General features: G+C 38.2%; 2 protein-coding genes across 7 annotated transcripts in view; one reads left to right on the plus strand and one right to left on the minus strand.

Annotated features, from left to right (window-relative positions):
- Window positions 1-6191, plus strand: part of FHL2 (four and a half LIM domains 2) — a 40501-nt gene extending 34310 nt beyond the window's left edge. For all 6 annotated transcript variants that reach the window (XM_042867868.1, XM_042867869.1, XM_042867865.1 and 3 more), the window contains 3 exons: window positions 2012-2181; window positions 3660-3846; window positions 5311-6191. In XM_042867868.1, the coding sequence (XP_042723802.1) occupies window positions 2012-2181; window positions 3660-3846; window positions 5311-5462 (509 nt within the window). In that variant the 3' untranslated portion in view covers window positions 5463-6191. The remainder of the gene's footprint in view (window positions 1-2011; window positions 2182-3659; window positions 3847-5310) is intronic.
- CUNH2orf49 (chromosome unknown C2orf49 homolog) lies at window positions 6055-20262 on the minus strand. The gene is made up of 4 exons (XM_042867872.1): window positions 20123-20262; window positions 17962-18128; window positions 12341-12713; window positions 6055-9483 (listed from the first exon to the last, which is right to left on the minus strand). The coding sequence occupies exons 1-4, from the start codon at window positions 20249-20251 to the stop codon at window positions 9427-9429; spliced, it is 726 nt and encodes a 241-aa protein (XP_042723806.1). The 5' UTR covers window positions 20252-20262; the 3' UTR covers window positions 6055-9426.
- Window positions 20263-21368: the final 1106 nt, after the last annotated feature.

The following is a 21368-nucleotide window of genomic DNA, read 5'->3' on the forward strand; positions in this document are numbered from 1 at the left end:
GGGCAACTCATCTGTCCACTCCCAACTTCTCAATTGGCTCCTCATGCTTGAACATCAGAGGAAGTTCACAAGTTTAAATTTACTTAATTCATGTCATACACTTTTACATAAACAGCCAAAATTTAGATTCTTCAATAAAAGTCAATAATTGGTCAAAATACCTCTAAGGTCTTCTTGAGCTGAAAGGTACAAAGAAATAGGAAAAAGCTACCTTCTCTTTCAAGTCAGGTATCCCATAAAACCATTGCTGGAAGCAGAAAGTTGTAGGTATAGATTGGTAATACATAGATTGGTAAAGCCTCATTTACTCATGACAATACTAAAGTGCTTGTCTTTTGATTGACATGGGTCATTATTTGAGGGCTTAAATTGGAAGAAATATTGGTTTCAGAAATAAAAAAAAATAGAAGGCAATTTGAAGAATCCAAAAGTACACTTCACAATGACTGCTAGTTGCTTTCTTTCAGTAATTTTTTCCTTGGCTGTTGTTACCTTTGACAAAAGCTGGAAAACACCACTTTGTGTATCTAAGATGTTTTGATAAAAATGAGGGCTTGATGGAGACATATAAATAAGAAACAACGGGGATATGTAAAAGCAGATGGACATATTCATTCCTAAAATGAAAGGAACATGGTTAGCGGGCACAGTGAGGGGGTTGATGGCTGGGCTAGATGATCATAGAATCGCAAGGTTGGAAACGACCTGCAAGATCATCTAGTCCAACCACCCTCCCATTCCCAGTACCACAAGCTACTAAACCATCTCTCGTAGCTCCAATATATATATGATCTGAGAGGTCCTTCCAACATAATGATTGTGATTGTGTACAAGCATCTTTTATTATTGCACGTGCCTCTGTTTTTTCCGATACAGCATGAAAAATTGACATCTAAGAACAGTGCTAATTTTAAAGCTGAAAAATATTTTTTTCAAATTTTGATCAATGAATTCAGTCCCATAAGAACTCATTTACAGAACAGAACTCTGTCTATTATACAAGTTACAGACTGACAGGTAATAATGGAATTGGGATTCAGTGACTCAGAGTCCCTTCTTCTCTTTCAATTCAAAACAGAATAAACCAATTTTTACAAACCTTTGCAACTACCACATGGTTTTTAGCAGATTACTCAAGATAACCTTGATTTTATAAAGCATTTTAATGACAAGCTTATTAAATGCTAAGCAATTACAAGCATGATCTTTCAGTTCTTCTGCAAACTGAATTCCCATCAACGTCAAAATGAGCAACTAATAAACAGGATTCCTCTTGCCTTGTGTTTTAGTAATAACACAATCCCAAAAATAGAGAATAGCTAAAAATGTGGACATATAATTCTACACAATCCCAAGAAAATATGTCCACATCTTTCATCTTTTCTCAGGATGTCATTCTTTCAAGGACTAACTCGTCTGTTCCTTTTGGTGCCATACAAAAAATAACCAGCACACAGAAGGCATAATTCTTAAAAGGTGTCCATTAATAAAATGGATCAGAAATATTTGAGTATGTAAGAAACAGGCAGAGAAATGGTTAATGATGCACAAGTCAGTTAAAAAAAAATAAATCTTAAAGTATGCCTCTGGGCACAATTTAACGAGACCGAAGAAAAAAATGAAATTACACTACTAGTAAACGAAGAATTAATATTTGAGAAAGGGAAAATGGGAAAACTTCATCCTGCAGAGGAGTTATTACTATTCTTCATAATTAGCCAATACATTATCACCTCTTCAGCTTTCTAATCACTGAAAATCATGTCAGCCCACTAAAAAGTGGCCAAAGCTTTCACTATTAGCAGGAAACGTTATTAGCAGTAAATGCCTCTCTTCTTTTTAGGAGAACAACTTACTCTCCAAAAACTCAAAACGACACCCAATGCCACGCAAAGCCACTCTCTCATAGCTGTACTACTTGTTTTCCAACAGCCAGCTGTCATGTAAACAAAAGTTACAAATTGCATTAGCCTCAGCCATAAATTCAGTTTATGTTCTGGTCTCATTACAGGCACTCGGAAGATGGAATACAAAGGCAACAGCTGGCACGAGACCTGCTTTATCTGCTACCGCTGCCAGCAACCAATTGGGACAAAGAGTTTCATTCCTAAAGACAATCAGAATTTTTGTGTTCCCTGCTATGAAAAGCAGTTTGCCATGCAGTGCGTCCAGTGCAAGAAGGTAGTGTTCTTGTTTTATTTACCTATTATGTTGGGGATTGAACTCCATCACATTTTAAGTCCAATTATGTGAAGAAAAAAAAAAAAAAAAAACATTTTTCTCTGAGTTAAACGATTCAACGACAGTGGACTTTTAGAGATGATACAGTTGAAACTCCTATTCTACACCAGGCACAAAAGTTATTTCAGTGAGAATTCTTACTCAAGGTTAAAGATACCTTTACATCGAAAGCCTACAGTGGATATGTTTTGGAAAGCAAACAAGCTAAAAAACCCATCTGCATTGGAATAACCTCCTACCTCCAATGTAATCCAACACATACTATACACCCAAACATTTCAACTGAAAGGGAGATGAGCTAACACTAATTTTATTTTTTTTAATTTTTAATGAAGTTGAAGATGGAGAAATTAATTTTACACAAAGCAAATGCTGCTCCTGACATAAGAACTAGTCAGCTCAGGACGCTAGAGAATGTAACTTTCCAGGCTCAAGATCATTCATTTGTGTATTTCCTAAATTCAATTCAGACAAAAGAAAGATTTTTAGTATTCCTTCCTATTTATAATAGTAGATTTTAAAAAGTCATCTCGTAATTCACAGAACCAACAAATATCAATTTCCTATCAATATACGCATAGGTTTTAAGTGCAGATATATCCGTAATTTTAACCCTCCTTCCAACGGTTTCTTCCATGTTTTGTTTTACCTTCTGCATGCTTCCAGCCATCACTTCTGCTTACATTACCAAAACTTTTTATGTCCACCATGTACTCCAGATCTCATTATTTTCAGAGCAGCCCTCATACACAGGAAAGAGGCAAAGACAGATGAACACACATATTGGATAGCATGTTTGTACACAAGGCTGACTTCCCAGGCAATCTCCCTTTAGTGAAGATAGGAAGAAAAATTAAACTGGTTTTCCAGCTTTCTCAGAAACACTTGCAAGAACAAGAAATGTTTCTTTTGTCTCACATCGGGGAACAAGGTATCGTAAGAGGAAAAAGCCCAGACAAAATCCATAGAAGCAGAAAGCAAAGATTTCAGGTAAAATTTGAAATAAAGCAGTTGTTGTCAAGGGAATTAGCAAGAACTGAAGGTGGTTTTTCCATTGTGAAGAATGGGACAGGTGAACAAGCACATATTTGTCTCATAGCACATGAATGTGAAAGAATGACCTACAAAGGAGACCAGCTTTAAAAATAAAGAGGGCAATTTAGACTGAAATTATAAAGAATTCAGAAAATAAATTACTTTTAGTATGAGGCTCCTTTGTATAAATTGGGAAATTAGAATGAATCATTCGCACACTCTTCTCAAGGTTAACTCCAGACAAAATGATGATTTTGCTGCCATTAAGTCTTCTTTCCCTCCTCCTAGCCACAAAAACCTCATCAACCTTCCTCTTTACCAAATGAAGATGAAAATCTGCCACTCTCAAAATAATACTTTCTGTCTTACTTTCCATAAATCAGGCTATCACTACAGGAGGTGTGACATACCGGGAGCAGCCCTGGCATAAGGAGTGCTTTGTCTGTACTGGATGCAAGAAGCAGTTGTCCGGACAACGCTTTACCTCCCGGGATGAGTTTGCATATTGCCTGAGTTGCTTCTGCAATCTCTATGCCAAAAAGTGTGCTGGATGCACAAACCCAATCAGTGGTAGGTCTCTCACAGAGAGTCACTTTATTATCGTTTTCTCCATTGAACTGCATCTAGTATTAATAATGGTTCAGTAATTCATTCCGACTAGCTTGAGAGAATGGAGACACCACACAGGCCAGGAACTGTGAACTTAAATACTCATGATGCCATCCAACTGCCTTAACAAAAAGATGTGAAAGAAGTCCTTAAGCTGAAGTTTGTTCCATTTCACCTCGCTTGTATGAAACACAGTGGACAAACAGTGACATTTCTGCATGTGGTGGAATATATCCATGTCCTGTAAATCACTTCACTTGTGCTCATGAAGGAACGCTGACATCAGTAACAACAGTCTCTCAGCCAGCAACATTTAACCAGCTTACACCTTTCACTGCTGCATAGCATACTTCTTTCCTGATTTTTCAGGACAGCAACTGAGAATCTCAATGCTTTTACATACTGCTTTCCACTATAACAGTACTCTAAAGCCGTAAGCAGTCATTCTTTACATTTAAAACACTTAAAATCACCTATCTCAAAATCACCTAATGAGCATTTAACACCAAGATTGCATATCTATGTTGATTCTGAACCATTCTCTCTCCTGCTACTTCTGTTCTGCCCCACACTAACGTATGCCTGCTTGTATATCTCCTAGAAATGTCACTGCATAACACCTTTCTTATTATTACCCATTCACAAGAGGACTGATATTCAAGAGAAATGTCTTTCTTTCACATGCTGTTTTCTTTTCCCCAAAATTGTTGCTACTAAGTGCAAAGCAAAAAACCCTCTCATTAAGTGGTATGTTCTATGAAATCCTTTTACTGACTTTCAGCTAGTCAATTCTAATTCATCATGCTCAAATTGCTTATAATTTCTACAGTTAAATAATAATTACCACTATAAGAGAAAATTGCCCCTCTTATCTTTTATTCTGTAAAATTCCTATACCCCGTATGATAACCTCCACAGCCTCACACTTCTGAATTATTTTTGATAACCTACTTTTCTTGAAGCACTTCTCCTTGAAATCTATGAATCAAGTCATTACATAAGCTGCCCAGACTTCATTTCTAATGATCTCAATGCATTTTTACAAAACAAAATTAACTTACTCTGACACCACAAATATTCTGTAAATGACCACCATTCTCCTGTAGTTCAGAGGCAATCACTTTCCTTTTCTTTGGCTGCAAGCTAAGAGCTGAGCCATCTCTACATTTAAAGCTTATTTCTGCCACAATCCAAAGTACTAACAACCCAGTTCACCAACTCAGCTAAAAGCAGCAGAACTACTTAACGATGAAAATCCTACTCATTCAAGAATAAAGTGGCAATATTCACACAGCAACAAACAGAAATAGATTTGATACAACAATATTTTTTCACTACTATGTCAGATGTCTGTAACCATCCAGAAGTAGCATCATGTAATGGCTCTTCTCTTCTGGTAACAGAACTTCTTCTGTTTTTGAACAGGTCTGGGAGGAACCAAGTACATCTCATTTGAAGAGCGGCAGTGGCACAATGATTGCTTTAATTGCAAGAAGTGTTCTCTCTCATTAGTAGGTCGTGGCTTCCTTACAGAAAGGGATGACATCCTCTGCCCTGAATGTGGGAAGGATATCTAAAGCTCAAAATAAGAAACAGGGAAGAGAGGAAGAATGCTGTGCTTGCAATTTATAGTCCGAAACACACAAAACTAGCTTTGCCCTTTTGTGTTTTGCTGTACTATTAACACCACTTAACCTTCTTATGAATTTCAAACTCTACAAGTATAGAAGGAAAACAACTTTGGAAACTCTAGTAGCAGGGATGGTATTTAAGATTTCTATAGGTAACCAAAACTAATGCAAAACCTGAGCTGTAAAGCCATTTGGGTGTCACTGACATAATACACTTTTTTTTCCTCCACTAAATATTTCAGTTTAAGCATTTGATTTAAGTTATGAGCAAGTGATACAGTTCAAGGATTACAGTGGCCACAGGCAATAAATTCACAGATGGATATTCAGGGTGAAGCCACTAGCCTACTGAAATCAGTGGCAAACAGCATTCAACTTCAATAAGGCTGTGGTCTCACCTCAGTGTTCTTGAGCTATGTGACTAGTGTGTGCTGTCAAGTATGTAGAAAGACTACAGACGTAGAGGGTGTTTTTTAAAGTACAAGGCTTTGTGCAATGTCAAAGAGAATGATAAAACAGTTGAAGTGGGAGTGCTTCATAACAGATATGTATTTTATTGCATGACTAGCTGATCATTGTGTGAAGTACAGTTCTGATCGACAGTGTCAATATTACATTTAGTCAACATTACACTGCACATTGTATTTTTAAAAATAAAAGTCATTTAAAACAAAACTGTTACCGTGGTTTAACTGCATTTACATACTGGATATTTACAAATAGAATGCTTTCACAGTCTTACAAAACACAACGTAAGAGCCACACATACACAAACTTTTTTTGCACACTCAATTTGCTAGGAAATTGTGGTGCTAAACAATCCTCACACAGGCCTTGCTGATACATCAGTCTTCTACTAATTGCAGCCACTGGGAGAGTTATTAGCAGAACTAAACTATGTGAAAATATTGATTTGAGTGCAGCTGATTAAAGCATGTTCATAGGCTTTAAATTCAAAACCAAAATACTCTTTTCAGCAACCAAGGTTAAAACAATTAAAACAACATTTATCTTTATGAAAGTCACAAGTTTAACTTCTACTTTAGGGTATGTTTTAATTTTATTATTGTACGGCAATATGTAACATCATTTGCTGTAGCATCATCTCTGCTATGTATCTGCTACAGAGGCAATAAAATTAAGAGGAAAAAAGTTGTTGGATGATAACCATCTTCCCAAAGCACACTTCAAGGAACATGGTCAAATTCTGCAAAGCACAAGCCCAGTACACCTTTCGCATGGAATTTATATCACAGAAGAGGAGGAAAGTAACACCATTCTTCCAACAGGAATCTTTCTTTCCTATGAGGGTGGTGAGGCACTGAGCAGATTGCCCAGAGAAGCTTTGTTGGAGGTGGATGGATGAGGCCAGGATGGACAGGGCCACAGGTAACCTATCTAGTGGAAGATGTCCCTCTCCACAGCAGGGGGTTGAAACTGTATGGTCTTTAAGGGTCCTTCCAACACAAATCATTCTGTGATTCCATGATCTTCACACGTGGAAAGCAGAATTAGGCCTGCACTTACTCTGTACCAAACTGTGCAAGGTAATTTTGCTTCTAATTCTTGCTGCCACTCTTGAATTTGATGTTTTTTTCTTTTTCTTAGTACCAAGCATCAGTCACAGGCCATTCCTCTGTCAGTATTTCAATAAGATAAATAGATGCTTTGGATCAGATTAGTTAACTGTATAGTTTGAAGAACTTTGCTATCTGACATTTTTGAAGTGCATATCCTGCCAATCCAATCTCACTAAATAATGACTAAAATCTGTCCTTCTGTCATTTCATTCTACAATTAAGGTTGAAGTTAAAGAACAGCCAGAAAAATCCTTTTTATATCCATACCTTCCAAAGCACAAGACCACCTACCTCAATTACTCTTCTCTGGGGTCCTGACAATCCCCAGCACACTGCAACTCTGCTCTAGCACTTTGCTAAGAGAAGGACTGCTATCATCCAGGGAAGTAGTGTAGTACAGTAAGAAAAGCATGGCTTGCACCCAGCCCCCCAGACTACAGAAATTAGAATGATCCTGGCTTTAAGGAAAGGTAGGTGAAACATGGCAAGACTGGGAAGCATTTTAGCTTTAATGATAGCTATGACCATGCACTAACAGCATCAGGATAGCATTCCAGTAGTTCTGCAAATCACTCCTTAACACACACTAACACACACACACTCTTCTACCAACTGGAACTACGACAAAATATAACCTAGATTCCAACTAAGAAGCCGCCCACAAAACAGAACTCCCTTCAGCTACATTAGTGCAAGGATCAGCACTTCACATGATACCAACTGCTGCTAAAATTCCAACAAAGCCTTCTACAATGTAAGCTTCAAATTCTATTCACTTGAAGTCCATTGAAATATAATTGTATAAAATGAAGTGGCCTAATTGCTTCATAAAAACAAGTCAGAACTGCTTAGTTTGCTTTTAATTGAATTTATTTAAATAGGATAAGGCTACTTAAAAGACAACTCTTTACATACAAAATGTGTATTATGTTAAAGTTTGCTGTACTCAAGTACAAAAAAAATGCACAAGTGTTTAGTAAAAGGGAAACAGCACACAATTTCAAAACACACACATTCTTACCATTTTACAGCATTCAAGAAGTGCCTTTTATGTTGTAACTGAATGGAGAACTGTCAGTAATGAATTAAGCTACAGTTTTTGGTTTTAACACTAACCAATCTAAAAAAATGTAAACAAGTTCTCAGGTCACTACTGACAGCTTCTTTTAGTGAGTTAAGAGGATTCAGAAGTGGATTTTTTGTTTTACTAAATCTGGAAGCATTACTGTTATTTACTGTCCATATCTAAAATGGATCTAGGTGCCACAGAGATTTAATAAAAAAGTTGCATCAACTTGATTCCTGCCTTATGAGAGCACTACCAATTGATCCAGATGTAATCTCAAGTTTCATAGAAAACCAGCATCCACCTTAAACAACCACAGGAAGGAAAAGGAATAGAAGAATTAGGGAGAAAAATGTGCACCTACATACACTAATGCTCTCAAGGTACTTCTTTGTCTTCCTGACCCAATCCCTCTCCAACTGTTACTAAGTTGAGAAAGCACTAGTATGCATTCCATAAGTTTTCCCCATATTTTATCAACATGACTGTATCCAGGAAAACAAGCAAATTTGCTATATCGGCACATTTTTACACTTTCACATGTGTAAAATATGCCTTTGTGTATAAGATAACATGGCACTAATTCAATCGCTACTTCCTCTCAAAGATTCCTATCAGACAATTTAATATCATACTACCATCTGTGCATTTATTTCATAAGTCAGTAAGAGAAACTTCAATTTGAAGTAATGCTGTTAAATAGTTCATCTCTTATTACCAACCTAACTTGCACTACACTCACATTCTATTCAACAAAAAGGAAAGTTGTTTCAAACTATCTTACTAGCAGAACATTTAGTTTTCTCATCTAAATGAATTACCTTTTTTGTAATCAAGAACACTCATGGGATCCCTTTGAATCTCAGTAACTATTTTAACTACTTACCCAGAACTGGAACAAAAAGCGAACCTTACTGAAAACAAAATAAAACAAGAAAGAGTATTTATGTGTGTGACCTGTAGGGATGTGCAGGAGATGAACTATAATAATCTTGAAAAACAAAAGTGGAGGGTTTAGTATATCGTAATATTACCATCTTTTAAAGAGAGAATAAATTACTTGGTTTAAAATAGCAGACGCTCTTAAGGTGACTGGTGATAATGACTTCAGATTTACAAGAGGGAACTTTTAAATTTGTTAAAACTTCACAGCAATCTGAATCCCTGCAAGGTTTAAAAAGAAGTGTACCTAAATTGCTGAAATATGACTTATCTGTTTGAAAATATGGGAGTAACATTTATGTTTTGAGCACCACTAGCTGCTTCACGGCCATGTAACATGCTGGATTTTCTTTTTTGCTTCTGTAGGCTTTAGGTCATTCTGCAAAAGAAGAAGGTACACAAGTATTCTTAGATGTATTTACACAAGTATTCTTAGATGTACTGCACTAAGTAAACATTAGTAATTAACCTGCAACGTTCAAAATTAGCACTAATTATTAACATACTCAGATACAGGCTACTTCAGCAGCTTTCTACTGCCATCTTGTGGAGAAAGTTAATATCACAGTACCTCCAGAGGAGACGAAACTAAAACCAAAGAGTTTAACTACATGCAAATCAAGCACACCTTCTGCTTTTCCTTAATCCTTAAATTAATTATGCATAAATACCTCGTTTGGAAAATTATGCATTTTACTAACAGGTACAAATTAGAGCTTTAAAACATACATCTAAAGTTATTTCAAATTGTCCTCTTAAAACACATTAGAAAATATTTTATAAAAGGGGAAATAAATCAACACAGAACTAGAAAATCAGCTCACTTCTGTCAAATAGTAAACATGAGGAAAAGAAGCATGTTTTCCTTTGTAATAATCTGTCTAAGAGCATGAAGTAATTGCTAAAGCCTGAGATGAATCCATCTTTCAAGAGCCCCTCCCAGAATAATCTCCAATTTTTCTACTTTGAAGTTAATGTTAAGTGTGAAGCAAATACCCTTCGCCATCTAAAAGAAAAAAGTCTGAGAAATTACAGTTTTAATAGTTCTAACAAGAAGAGAAGAGATTTATTCAGAACATCCTGAAACACACTAGTTTTGACATGATCCAGAGATCTCTCTTCTCCTTAAGAGTTTACAGCTATGAGTCTCAAAACCTGAGAGGTTGTAGATAATCAGAACACAAAAATCAGAAGGATATCTTCATACTATTCTGCATGACAACTTCAGCTTTTCTTGGCAGAATAAATAACAATTGAAAAAAAAAAAATCACTTCATTGAAAAAGCAATCTTCATTATACTAAAAATGTGGCACGCTTTGCACTCTGCAACCACTGGCCAAACATTTTGATTCCTCTTGCCTGCATTACCTCCTACTTAGTATCACATTCTACCATAAAGTAGTATCAATTTGACACATTTGCCTATCTTCAAACACCTCTGACTGAGAAGGCTTGACCAAAGCATGTAACAGAACTTTACAGTACTACCTTGAATGGCTAAGAAAGGTACATATCAGAGAGCTGGTGATATTGGTAGTAGGAAACAAGCCCCTCCAGCATAAAGCTAATTCAGGGCCACAGTCATCATTCTTGTAAAAGGTGTTAAAGCTGTCTTTCAGAATAGAATCATTGAATCATCGAGGTTGGAAAAGACCTTCAAGATCATCCAATCCAACTGATTGGATGACAACATTCTGATACAAGCCAGAATGCCTTTGGCCCTCCTAAGCACACTACTGGTTCATGTTAAGCCAAGCACTGACCAATATCCTGAGGTCCATTTCCAATACACAGTCATGCAGCCACTCCGCCCCAAGCCTGCAGTGTTGCCTGGGGTTGTTGTGGCCAAAGCACAGGAGATAGCAGTGTGTTTACGTACTGATGTTTAACAGAAGACTGATGGAACCTATCAAATTATGTAGCAAATATACTTCTTGCATTCCTTACATAAGAATTTAAACAGATGAACAGAAACCTTTGTACAAGGCAATAACTGCACACTGTACTTCTAAAACTCCCCCTGCAGCTCAGTTGAGATCAGATATCTATTTTCTCCCTTGAAGCTTGCACTTATTCCAAGTATTCCTTCTTTCAGTAAAAATATGAAAAACCCCTTGCATTAATTTGTTTGCATCATGAAGTGATACAACACAAACAGAAGACTCATCCCTACCTTGCAGCACATCTCAAAGGGGTGCTGTGCTATGTTATTTTGCATCGCTCCATGCTCACCAACTGGTTCTTAGACTGATAACAGTTACACCAAAATTCAAGACTACTGCTGCATCTCCCTCCTCAACTTACAGCCATATTCAGTATGCCAATCCTTACATTTTCAAAAGTATGCCCTTCTGAAGTCACATACCCTTCCCTTGTTCTTCTTTCATCTCTTCAGCTCATTAGCTTCACTCTGATCCACCCATAGTACAGGTCTCTTTTCTACTTCAAACTTCTTTGCAGCTAAATCTAACACGCAGAATCAAGGTCACTTTTACCTTTATGATGAACAGCTCAATCTCTTACTCCAGAACAGCAGCCTTTTCTTCAAGACGTCAACATGTCTTATAGGAAACCAGGTACCCAACTAAGATCACCAAGGCTTGAACACTCAACTTTTGACTTCTCATTCAACTAACACGGTATGTTGTTCTCATCCCACAATCTAGGCAGCTCTCCAGATATTCTTGTCTAATTCCTGCGTCTCACTTGCCAATTCCTATGTGAGATTTAAAACAGATGGCTTTCTTCCTTCAAGGATACATTCTACAGCTTGCAGCATCTCACTTCAGTTCCTGCAACATCTCCTCCTCCACTTTGACAAATTAAAGCTTGTTCTACTCAGTCATTCAAGCGTGATTTTTACAAATGTTATCGTTACACTTTTTTCTTGCCGACCACAAAAACCAGACCAGCATGATCATGCTGTTCTGTAATACTTACAATATCATTATCTTGTTTGCTTTGTTTGATTCTGTCATCAGCAATACCTTACATATTACCTATTCAATTTTACAAAGACATGCGTGCTTTCTACAGAGCTGACTTTAATACAGAATCTTCCTATGAACAAGAGCTCCATTTCTTTTTCTTCTATCTCTCCCAAACCAGCAACTCCATCACCTGTTTGTAAATATTCTGCTATTACACAAAATAACCCTGGAAGCTTTTGCAAGGGGCTGCCTTTGGCCCCTTCAAGTTTCGATAAACTGTGAAACAAAACACTGACCATACATACCGGCAAATCAGATTCATCCCTTGGAACAGATCTCTTTAACTTCACAACAGTAGTTCCTGCTACTGGAGATAAAGGGTGTGTCTTCAGACTAACCAATACACTGCTATTAGTCTTTGAAATATTGTTCTGCTTTGCCTCATTATTCCTCACTTCCAGCTTAGCGTCCTCTGATAAACTGGAGGCTGAAATGTATGTGGAGGCATTTGAAGGAGCCGATAATCTCCTCACAGTATTAGTGATGCTTCCAGCTGGGGGAGGTTTTAGGCGATCAGTAGCTCCGTTCTCTGTCTTCTTCACCTTTATGCTTGTGCTCGTTGAACTGCCATCAAAAACAATTAATGGCCGTTTCCTTAATCCTTCCACCGCTGTAACACTGAAAATGCAAATTGTAGAACTATCAGAAACACAAGTCAGATGTTTCAAAAATAGCAGCCCCAAGACACGAGGAGTAAAAACAAAAGCATCTTACCTAATACAATAAATAATAACGCATCCCAAAATAATGATCTTAAACTCTTAGCTGCTCCAAATTCAAGGCCAGGTGGGATGGGGCCCTGGGTAGCCTGGTTGTATGGGAACTGCTGAATCATGGTCTGAACCTGATTGATCACCTGAGGCAAGCACTGAGTCAGCTACGGGAGCACAGGTAAGGCAATTCACCTGTGCTGCTGGAAGGGGTGGAGCGTGGCTCCATTTCTCCTAAACCCATTTAAGAGCTGACTACCAGAAGGAAAGGATCGCTTCTGGACTTTCATAGTGAGCCCAGGATATGGGTAAACATTCCATCTATTCTCTTTTGGTATAACAACTGCTTAGCCAAACACTCTCTGGTATATTTCATAATTATAACATCCATACATTCATTGATTATAAACTGGTCTAGTATTTAATGTAGAGGTTGGTGGCCCTGCATGTAGCAGGGGGGTTGGAGCTTGATGATCCTTGAGGTCCCTTCTAAGCCACTCTATGAAATTTTAGCAATAGGAATTGCTTCTAAAATAGAAGGGAATGGTGTGGGAGGAGGATAGAACAGAAAGAAGGTCAAAGAGGGTTGTGTGAGTAGCTTCCTAGGTAGACAACTACAGTAGTACACTCTAAGAGTGCACCCCTATCCCACTGTAGCTATTCCAGAATAACAAGAGAAAATCTGTGTTAAGTAATATCTCAAAAGGTATTTGAGAAAGTGTGAGCCAAGAACAACAAGAACAGGGTCTAATATTCTGATGTTTATAAATCTTCCTGATTCCTCAATTGTTCAACACCACAGTGTTAAGACAGACAAAAACAATGAACAAGTATGAGATAAGGAACAAAACCATTAATTAAAAAAGCATACATCTTTTTGGAATAAACTGTTGAGCAGGATTCCTAAGCTAACTTACTACCTCTCAAATAATTTGTGTCTTTAGGCCTATATCTAGTCAGAGCTGGCCATTTTTTAAAAACTAATTAGAGAAAGAAAAAGAAATACTATCAAACTAACATCAAAACAGTAGTTAGTATCAGAAAACATCCTGACTGGCAAAAAGAAAAAAAAATAGCAACCCACAATTCTATCACATGTACTCTACATAAATTTAGAGATTAAAAAATGCATTGCTTTAGAACAGCAAAGATAAACTGCATATCTAACAAATTTAAAAAACCACTACTGAGTTATAATATTCTTGTTTAGAAACTTCAGTTTTCAGTATGCACTTAGTGTTCAGACATCTCACACTAAACAGAAGAATAAAACTTGGACTACAGCATTTTCAACAATGTAATACATTCATTAGTTTGTACCTTTGACAGTATCAACATTAGGTATCTCAACAGACTTTAAAAGAAGCCACACATAGAGACCCGACTTGTTTGATTTGAAACACTGGTCAGTAGGTGCATATAAATCTCACATCAAAATAAGAAATTACAAATCTCTTGTACAGTTTGTCACAATCTGCAGTCTCTTAAAAGAAAGAAAGGAGTAACAGTTCAGAGTCTCAAAGCCCAAATCTTCAGATTTGCTTCTACATTATGTCTTCACAACGATACACATCACACAATCCTCCTCTTTTCTATTCATCAGGTTCCCAGAACTTGAGACAAAGAGAGACCTTAATTTCGTTTGGTACATTTGTTAAGAGATCAGACAACACTTTGCTAGATGTGCTATCCAGGCTAAATGTGGTTTCTAGGACAGCTTCTAAAGAACGTGATTAGTTTCCAAGGCCAGGAGCATTAACTACCCATGGATAAGGTTTCACTGAAACAGCAGCAGTAGTTAACTCATCTGTTAAATTAAGGAGCGTGATTTCACTCAAGAAGTCTAAAAAGCCAAGACGTACTTTAAAAACTTTTTGCTCACTTTGGCTTTATCCAAAAATTTGCTACAAACTATGCGAAATAAGGAATGTTACACCTTTTTCAGTCACCTTTCTTAACTTAAAAGCATCTTCCCCACTGAGTTTTTTGTCATTTTTTTTTGTTATTTAAGTTTGAAGAATAATAAATCGGGAACTAACTGCAATTCTAGCAGGATTGTTATTGTTTCTAAACTGAATTTTACAATTGTAGAATTTGTACAGATAACCACATGCTGCAATACTGAAAACATTCCCAGAGAAATGCTTTAGACAAATTCTAAAACAAAAATGAACACTGTACCATCAAGAACTGTCACATCTAATTTTGAGATATGTGGCTCATGGAAAAGACACAGAACCTCAGGTGTGACATTCATTTTTATACATGAAGTACAGGAGCTTAAAAGCCTCAGAGCAGGACTCATACTAGCCCGCACTCTTCAGAGGAAGGATACTGAATTTAGCTAACAGCTGAAAAGAATCATTCTAAGATCCTGTCCTCTTCTGCAAGACATTCTGTGAAACCTCAATTTTAATGTACATCTACATTCTGGAGAAGTGCTCTAAACACTCTGCAAGCCAGGCTGAATGGTGTGCATGCCCTAAACCTGCTGTTTGTTACCTAGTTCACGTTAAAGAACGCCAGCTTCACTACAGGAAGCAAAAACTCCTCTGCATGAGCAATCTGAGCTTCACATGATTACTTAGATCACTCACATAATCAAGATGAGCAACTCCTGCCTGTGAGGACAATTTAATAAAAAACGCTTCTATTACTGTTTAACCCAGTCTGGTGCTTAAGGTAGTACCCTAAAATCAATGAGAAGTGTAGGTTTAACTCCCAAGTTTACCCCATGTATTATCCTAAGTTAACAAAACAGGCAGGTGATCACCTCTTCCACTGATGTTTTTAGAACTGGTCCTAAGTGCCACGTTATACACTGAACTCAGTATTTGCATTTCATTAGCAGTTCTCAGAGGATGCCAAAGTGGACTTCACACTATGAAGAAAGAATAACGAGCCAAAGGCCTGAGCATGTATGGAAACAGGGCTCCCACAGACTGAGAGTTTGTGGGTGAGATTCTTCAGACTCCGTTATGCTTCAGGAACTACATCTACATCATGAGATTCAGGCCGTTCTCTTCCTTCCAGCAATCAAGATGATCATACAGGCTTTTCTACAAAATTAACTGTCCCTGAACACTCAAAAGCTTTCTGAGATGTTTTAAGTTGGAGAAAATACACTCGTTCTTATTCAGTATGACTGCCTGTGCATTCAGCATTCAGAAATAAGACATACAAGCTGTGATCTCATATCTGATTATGCTGCTGAGGTATAACATGATACTGCAGCTCAGCTGATAAACAAAAAAATCTTTTAGGATGTGTCATCACCATCAGTCTAACTAAATGCAATGCAGTATTAAGTTTCAGTTAAAATTATTAATGTTTTGGCCTCCCATCCACTGCAACTAGAGATATACAAGCACACACACACTAAACTCTGCTGATCAAATCCCCAAGCCCCATATTAATCCTAGCACACTATGAAAAGCAGTACTTTCCACAGAGGAATGCAACAGAAAAGCTGACTAAATAACAGGAGCTATGTGAGTTTCAAACTGAGCTAACAGCACATTTACTTACTATCTTTGACTAGCACTTAACTTACAGCCTCGGAATATCTAGGGAATTTGTTTTGTATTTAAAAACAAGAATAACAAGGTCTACTTGGTACATCACATCAATTCTCTTTAAGCTATGAACACAGCTATAAGAAAAAGCCTATCTTATGTCTCGTAGCATCCAAAAAGATGACTGGATTTCCTTGATTCCTGCTACGTATACAGCAGAACCGAAGCTTTCTCTGTGCAGCTTTTATTTACCCAAAGTGCTGAAATTCTGTTTCCAGTTCTCTGAAGTTAGTAATGCTAGCAGTCAGATCTGCTTAACTACATAAGGTAGTGCTTTGCCAATATACTTTCAAGTAAGACATAATACAACCAAAAGTAGCAACTGCCAGAAAATGTTAATGTCTAACATCACAGTAAAAGACAAAGCTTGGAAATCTAGGTGTTAAATACTAATGGCCATTAGTAAAGCAAAGGGGATCAACAGATTAAACACAGCTAATTTCACAGATTATTTTCCCAGAAAATACTAAATTAGTTTTAGTGCACTGAAATAACAGTTCCTAAACTTACTCTACATAAGACATGAGGAAGAAGCCATTGCTCCCATCTAAAAATAATCACGGCCTCCTTCTCTCAAAAACATCCAGGCTGCTATTTTTACTGCTTTGATAAAAAATTCTTTTCCACCTATTTTAGCACACCAACAGTGTCTTGTTATTTGAAATGTCACTTCATGCTTTTATCTTCAAATCACACACAGACTAAGCTACAAACAGAACTTTTATGCACATGAAGGAAAAAAAAAAAGGAAAAAATACCAAAAGACAATTTAGTACCCTAGCCATTGCTTTAAGAAAAAATATTCACTTGCCAGAATTTATCTAGCTCTTCCTTCTTAGAAACTTCAGTAAGCATAAAGCAGACTCATGCATTTAACAAGCTATATAATACTATATAAATGTATTAGGAGAATTTACATCCACCTTTCCTTTAGCATTTGTTGACAGAATTCAATCAAACTCCCACCCATACATATCACATCAAAGCAAAAGGCTGTGGGGAGAAAAAAAATCAGTTATACATCTGAGAAGATTTTGCTTTCTGATCAGATACAAAAAATGGTTTTACATGTAAGGCAGAATGGTTCTTTCAGGAAGATGATGCTCATTTTGAACTGGACACACAAAACTGCTGCAGCATACCTTCCTGATTCAGCAGACCAATTCTGTTCAGTGAGCAGTCACAGTTAAATATGTTTCTGGTATATTTGTCTTAAACACCATTCACCTTAAAAGGTGGAGCAAATAATGTATTTTTTTCTTTATTTTTCTGTTCTTTAGAAAGTATTTTGAAATGTACCCAGAAAAAGCAAGTTAAGTAGATATCATAAATAACATTTAGATGACACAAAACATTCTTTCCCTTTTCCCCAGTATCACAGTAGCAGAATCTAACATTTCTGACACAGAAGATCTAACATTCTTTATATTTTATATTCTTTATATTCTTTATATTCTAGCATTCTTTATAAACTCTAACAACATTCAAAACCTGTACAAGTGGTAATCATCACACTGATAAAAAGCAAATTAAATGCATTTCTTCAAATTCTCCAACTTAACCCACTGTATGTTAAATTACCTTTTATTCTCACTTTTTGACTCATTTTGCTGTCTTTTCTTTTCCATCATTTTCCCCCATCTACTTTTTGGTAAGTCACGCTGAGGCAGGGGAATGGCATGTTGAATATAGAGATCTGTAAGCCCATCTTTGTCCATCTTTACATCATTTTTGATCAATATATTCTTCTGTGGGGAGCAGAAAAAAACACAACTGTTGTTATGACAAATTCAAAGCACTAGCAGTTTAATGGGAAAACGTCATCATTCAGAAGTCATTCTGACGTAGTTTAAGACCAATACACTGGGATCTAAGAAGTGACAGGGCTCCAGGGAGGAACTATGTGGGAGGCCATGAACTGCACTGGGCCAATGACAGCCATTTCCAGACAACTCTGAAAATGATGAAAACAACCTACTGCACACCGAAGCTTCAGACAACCAGAAAAGAACACAGCACTTCTGCTCAAATACTTCTAACAAAAAGAAGCAGCCATTAGGACAGAGGACACAAAAGGAGACAGAGAAGAACACATATGAAAACACACATGAAAAGATCAGCTAACTTTCATAAAAACAAACCCTCACATGCTCCTCCCCATGTCCTGCACTTCCTACTGACTCATGGAAAGATCCAGGAGGGTCAAGTGTAATCCACAGTGGAAATAAGAAAAGTTGAGACTAGGAAAGAAGTACTTCCTAAGCCTCTGTCTAATGACCATTATCTCTTACTCCTTACGCATTTTCCACTGACCTATTATGGATCTTTTTCTCTATAGGACATAGTTTACTTAGCATTCCTTTCTCTCATCTTGGTTCCCCACAGGTTGGAGCCCTCTCAGAGGCATACCTAGGCACTGCACAGAGAGTCTTTTTAAGAGTGGTTCTCCAGTCACATCCCCAAGAACTTCAGTTTTTCATGGAGAAGAAGGATTCATTTTCCTCTGGGTGCTCATCTGTCTACTCCACCACATTCACTGTGCCTTCTGCTTCCCCAGACGCTGCCACCCAGTGTGAAGAACACTTGAGCAGTATCACATGCTACTGATTGAAGTACTGGTACACGATGTGTTGCTTTCACTACTGTCAGACAATCAGACCCAGCTGTGACCAGCGCTGGGCAGTTCAGTATCTTCCCCCGCACAGGAAATCCCCACAGACAATCATTATGTGAACTCTAGAATTTTTTCCCTAGTGAATAGTTATACAAGAGAAAGTAAGCTATAGACCTAGAGTTAATAACTGAGATTTTTACACACCTGAATGTGCCACCCTGAATCCAACTACAGCACTGGAGCTGTCTTTAATATTTCCAAAAACCGGGCAACTGAAGCATAATGCAGTTCAAGCTCCCAGATGGAGAGCTCTGCTTCCCCAGTTCCCTACATGTAAAGCGATAAGAGAGATTCCTAGTAACTGCCAGTTAAAAAAGAAAACCAATCTTCTCTCTACTCATACACAAGGGTGTGAGAACAAGTGTTTGGTGTCTTCTATTGAATTTACTGAAAGAAAAAAAAACACTGACTTCATCAGTAACAGGTCAAATCTCTGCTACCACTGGTTTTAATAATGTTTTATGGCTTCTAATACAGGCCTAAAATCTATACACTCCTGTGCGCATAAAGTACATGTTCAAGAACCAGGATTCAGACTCAATGATCTTGGTGGATCACTTCCAACTCAGGATATTCTATGACTCCAGAGTACACAAAAATTCAGCAAGCTCATACAGAAGCCTTAGATGACTATTGCTTCAATCACCTCAAACTTGTAAAACTCCAAATTACATCCACTGAAACTTCACGTATTCAAGATAGGCTATAGTTCACTTTCAGACTCAAATTTTTCAATTAGGTACACTTATAAATTAACTTAATTGACTACATAGGGTGCATGCACCAATTTTGAGAGAGAAAAAGCCATCTCTTCACAGGTAGTGTCACCATATGCAAGTGCTGCTTCACAGACGTATCAATTTGGATTACTGGTCTCCAGTAGCTATGATAATGTTCAAACTGAGGCTTCTGAAAACACATGGATAGCTCACAGGCTGCACACCCTTTTTTAAGCAAGTATTCACCCTACACAACAACTCTCGGGGCCAGAGGCCTCCCTCCCCCAAGGAAGAGTCAGGGCTACCTCCCTCCCACCTCACCCCGCATTCAGGTGATACTCAGGCACACCTGCTCCAGAGTAAGCAGCAGGAACTCCTCCGAGAGCAGTTCCGGGTGTAGCAACAGCTCCGAATCCGAACGCCCCGACACACGCTCCTCCTTACCACCACCCACCCGACCCCTTCCCTGAACCGCCATCTTCTTCCCCTGGCAGCCCGCTTCCGGTCTCCCACAAGGCCGTCGGGCGCGGGGGGGCGGGTCTAACGGCGGAAGTAACGCCAGGCGCGTGACGTAACCTCAGCCAATGAGCTCTGCAATACGCTGCGAGTGGCTGTGTTATGCTTGAGTTTACTCCTCTGCATACGAAAGTGGAAGAATATTTATGTTGCTGTAGCTTTGTTACTGAATTAAATCAAAACTGAACCTCGTCCGTAGAAGCACTAACTGTAGTTAATGTTAGTGGATCTGCAGTAGCAAAAGTTCCTTTGTAATCTGGAAGTAATATAACTGGCTGTTAACTTGTAAACTGCTTGTCCATTTAGAAGAAGAATAGGGAATTCTCTCTTTTAGTTTAAAGCCATTCCACCTTGCCCTATCACTATCAGATGTAAAAAGTCACCCTCTCTCCTGCTAATTAAGAAGCAAAAGCAATGAGCAATGTTAGAAAAGATCACTCAGATCAACCAGTCCAACCATCAGCCCACCCATACTATACCTGCTGACCACATCTCTCATTGCCACATCCACATGGTTCTTGAACACCTCCAGGGACAGTGACTGCACCACCTCCCCGGGCAGCCTGTGCCACTGCCTCATCACTCTTTCTAAGCAGGGTGACCTCACTGCAGCATTTCAATACCTAAAGGGAGCCTACAAATGGAGGGGAATCAACTCTTTGAAAGAGTAGATAACAGCAGGACAAGGGGAAATGGTTTGAAGTTGAGGGAGGGAAGATTTAGGTTGGATGTCAGGGGGAAGTTCTTTACAGAGAGTGGTGAGGTGCTGGAACAGCTGCCCAGAGAGGCTGTGGATGCCCCGTCCTTGGAGGTGTTCAAGGCCAGGTTGGATGGGGCCCCGGGCAGCCTGGTCTAGTATTAAATGGGGAGGTTGGTGGCCCTGCATGTGGCAGGGGAGTTGGAGATTCATGATCCTTGAGGTCCCTTCCAAGACTGGCCGTTCTGTGATTCTGTGATTCTTAACCTTCCCTGGTGTGATTTAAGGCTGTTACCTCTTGTCCTGTCACCAGTTTAACTAAGCAAGCAATGTAGTAGCATTTATTGCTCATTATTCCATATGCTGCATTCAGATACAGCTT

The sequence above is a fragment of the Lagopus leucura genome, unplaced genomic scaffold (genome assembly GCF_019238085.1).
Source record: "Lagopus leucura isolate 7727_CA_CO unplaced genomic scaffold, USGS_WTPT01 Super-Scaffold_100001, whole genome shotgun sequence".
Lineage (NCBI taxonomy): Eukaryota > Metazoa > Chordata > Aves > Galliformes > Phasianidae > Lagopus > Lagopus leucura.

Excerpts from the sequence above, each read along its gene's own strand:
- CUNH2orf49 (XM_042867872.1), bottom strand. The coding sequence starts at position 20,251 with ATGGCGGTTCAGGGAAGGGGTCGGGTGGGTGGTGGTAAGGAGGAGCGT. Across the intron at positions 12,714-17,961 it reads TCAAAAAGTGAGAATAAAAG|TGTTACAGCGGTGGAAGGAT; the intron begins GTAATTTAACAT and ends TTGCATTTTCAG. Across the intron at positions 9,484-12,340 it reads GGGATGAATCTGATTTGCCG|AATGACCTAAAGCCTACAGA; the intron begins GTATGTATGGTC and ends CTTCTTTTGCAG.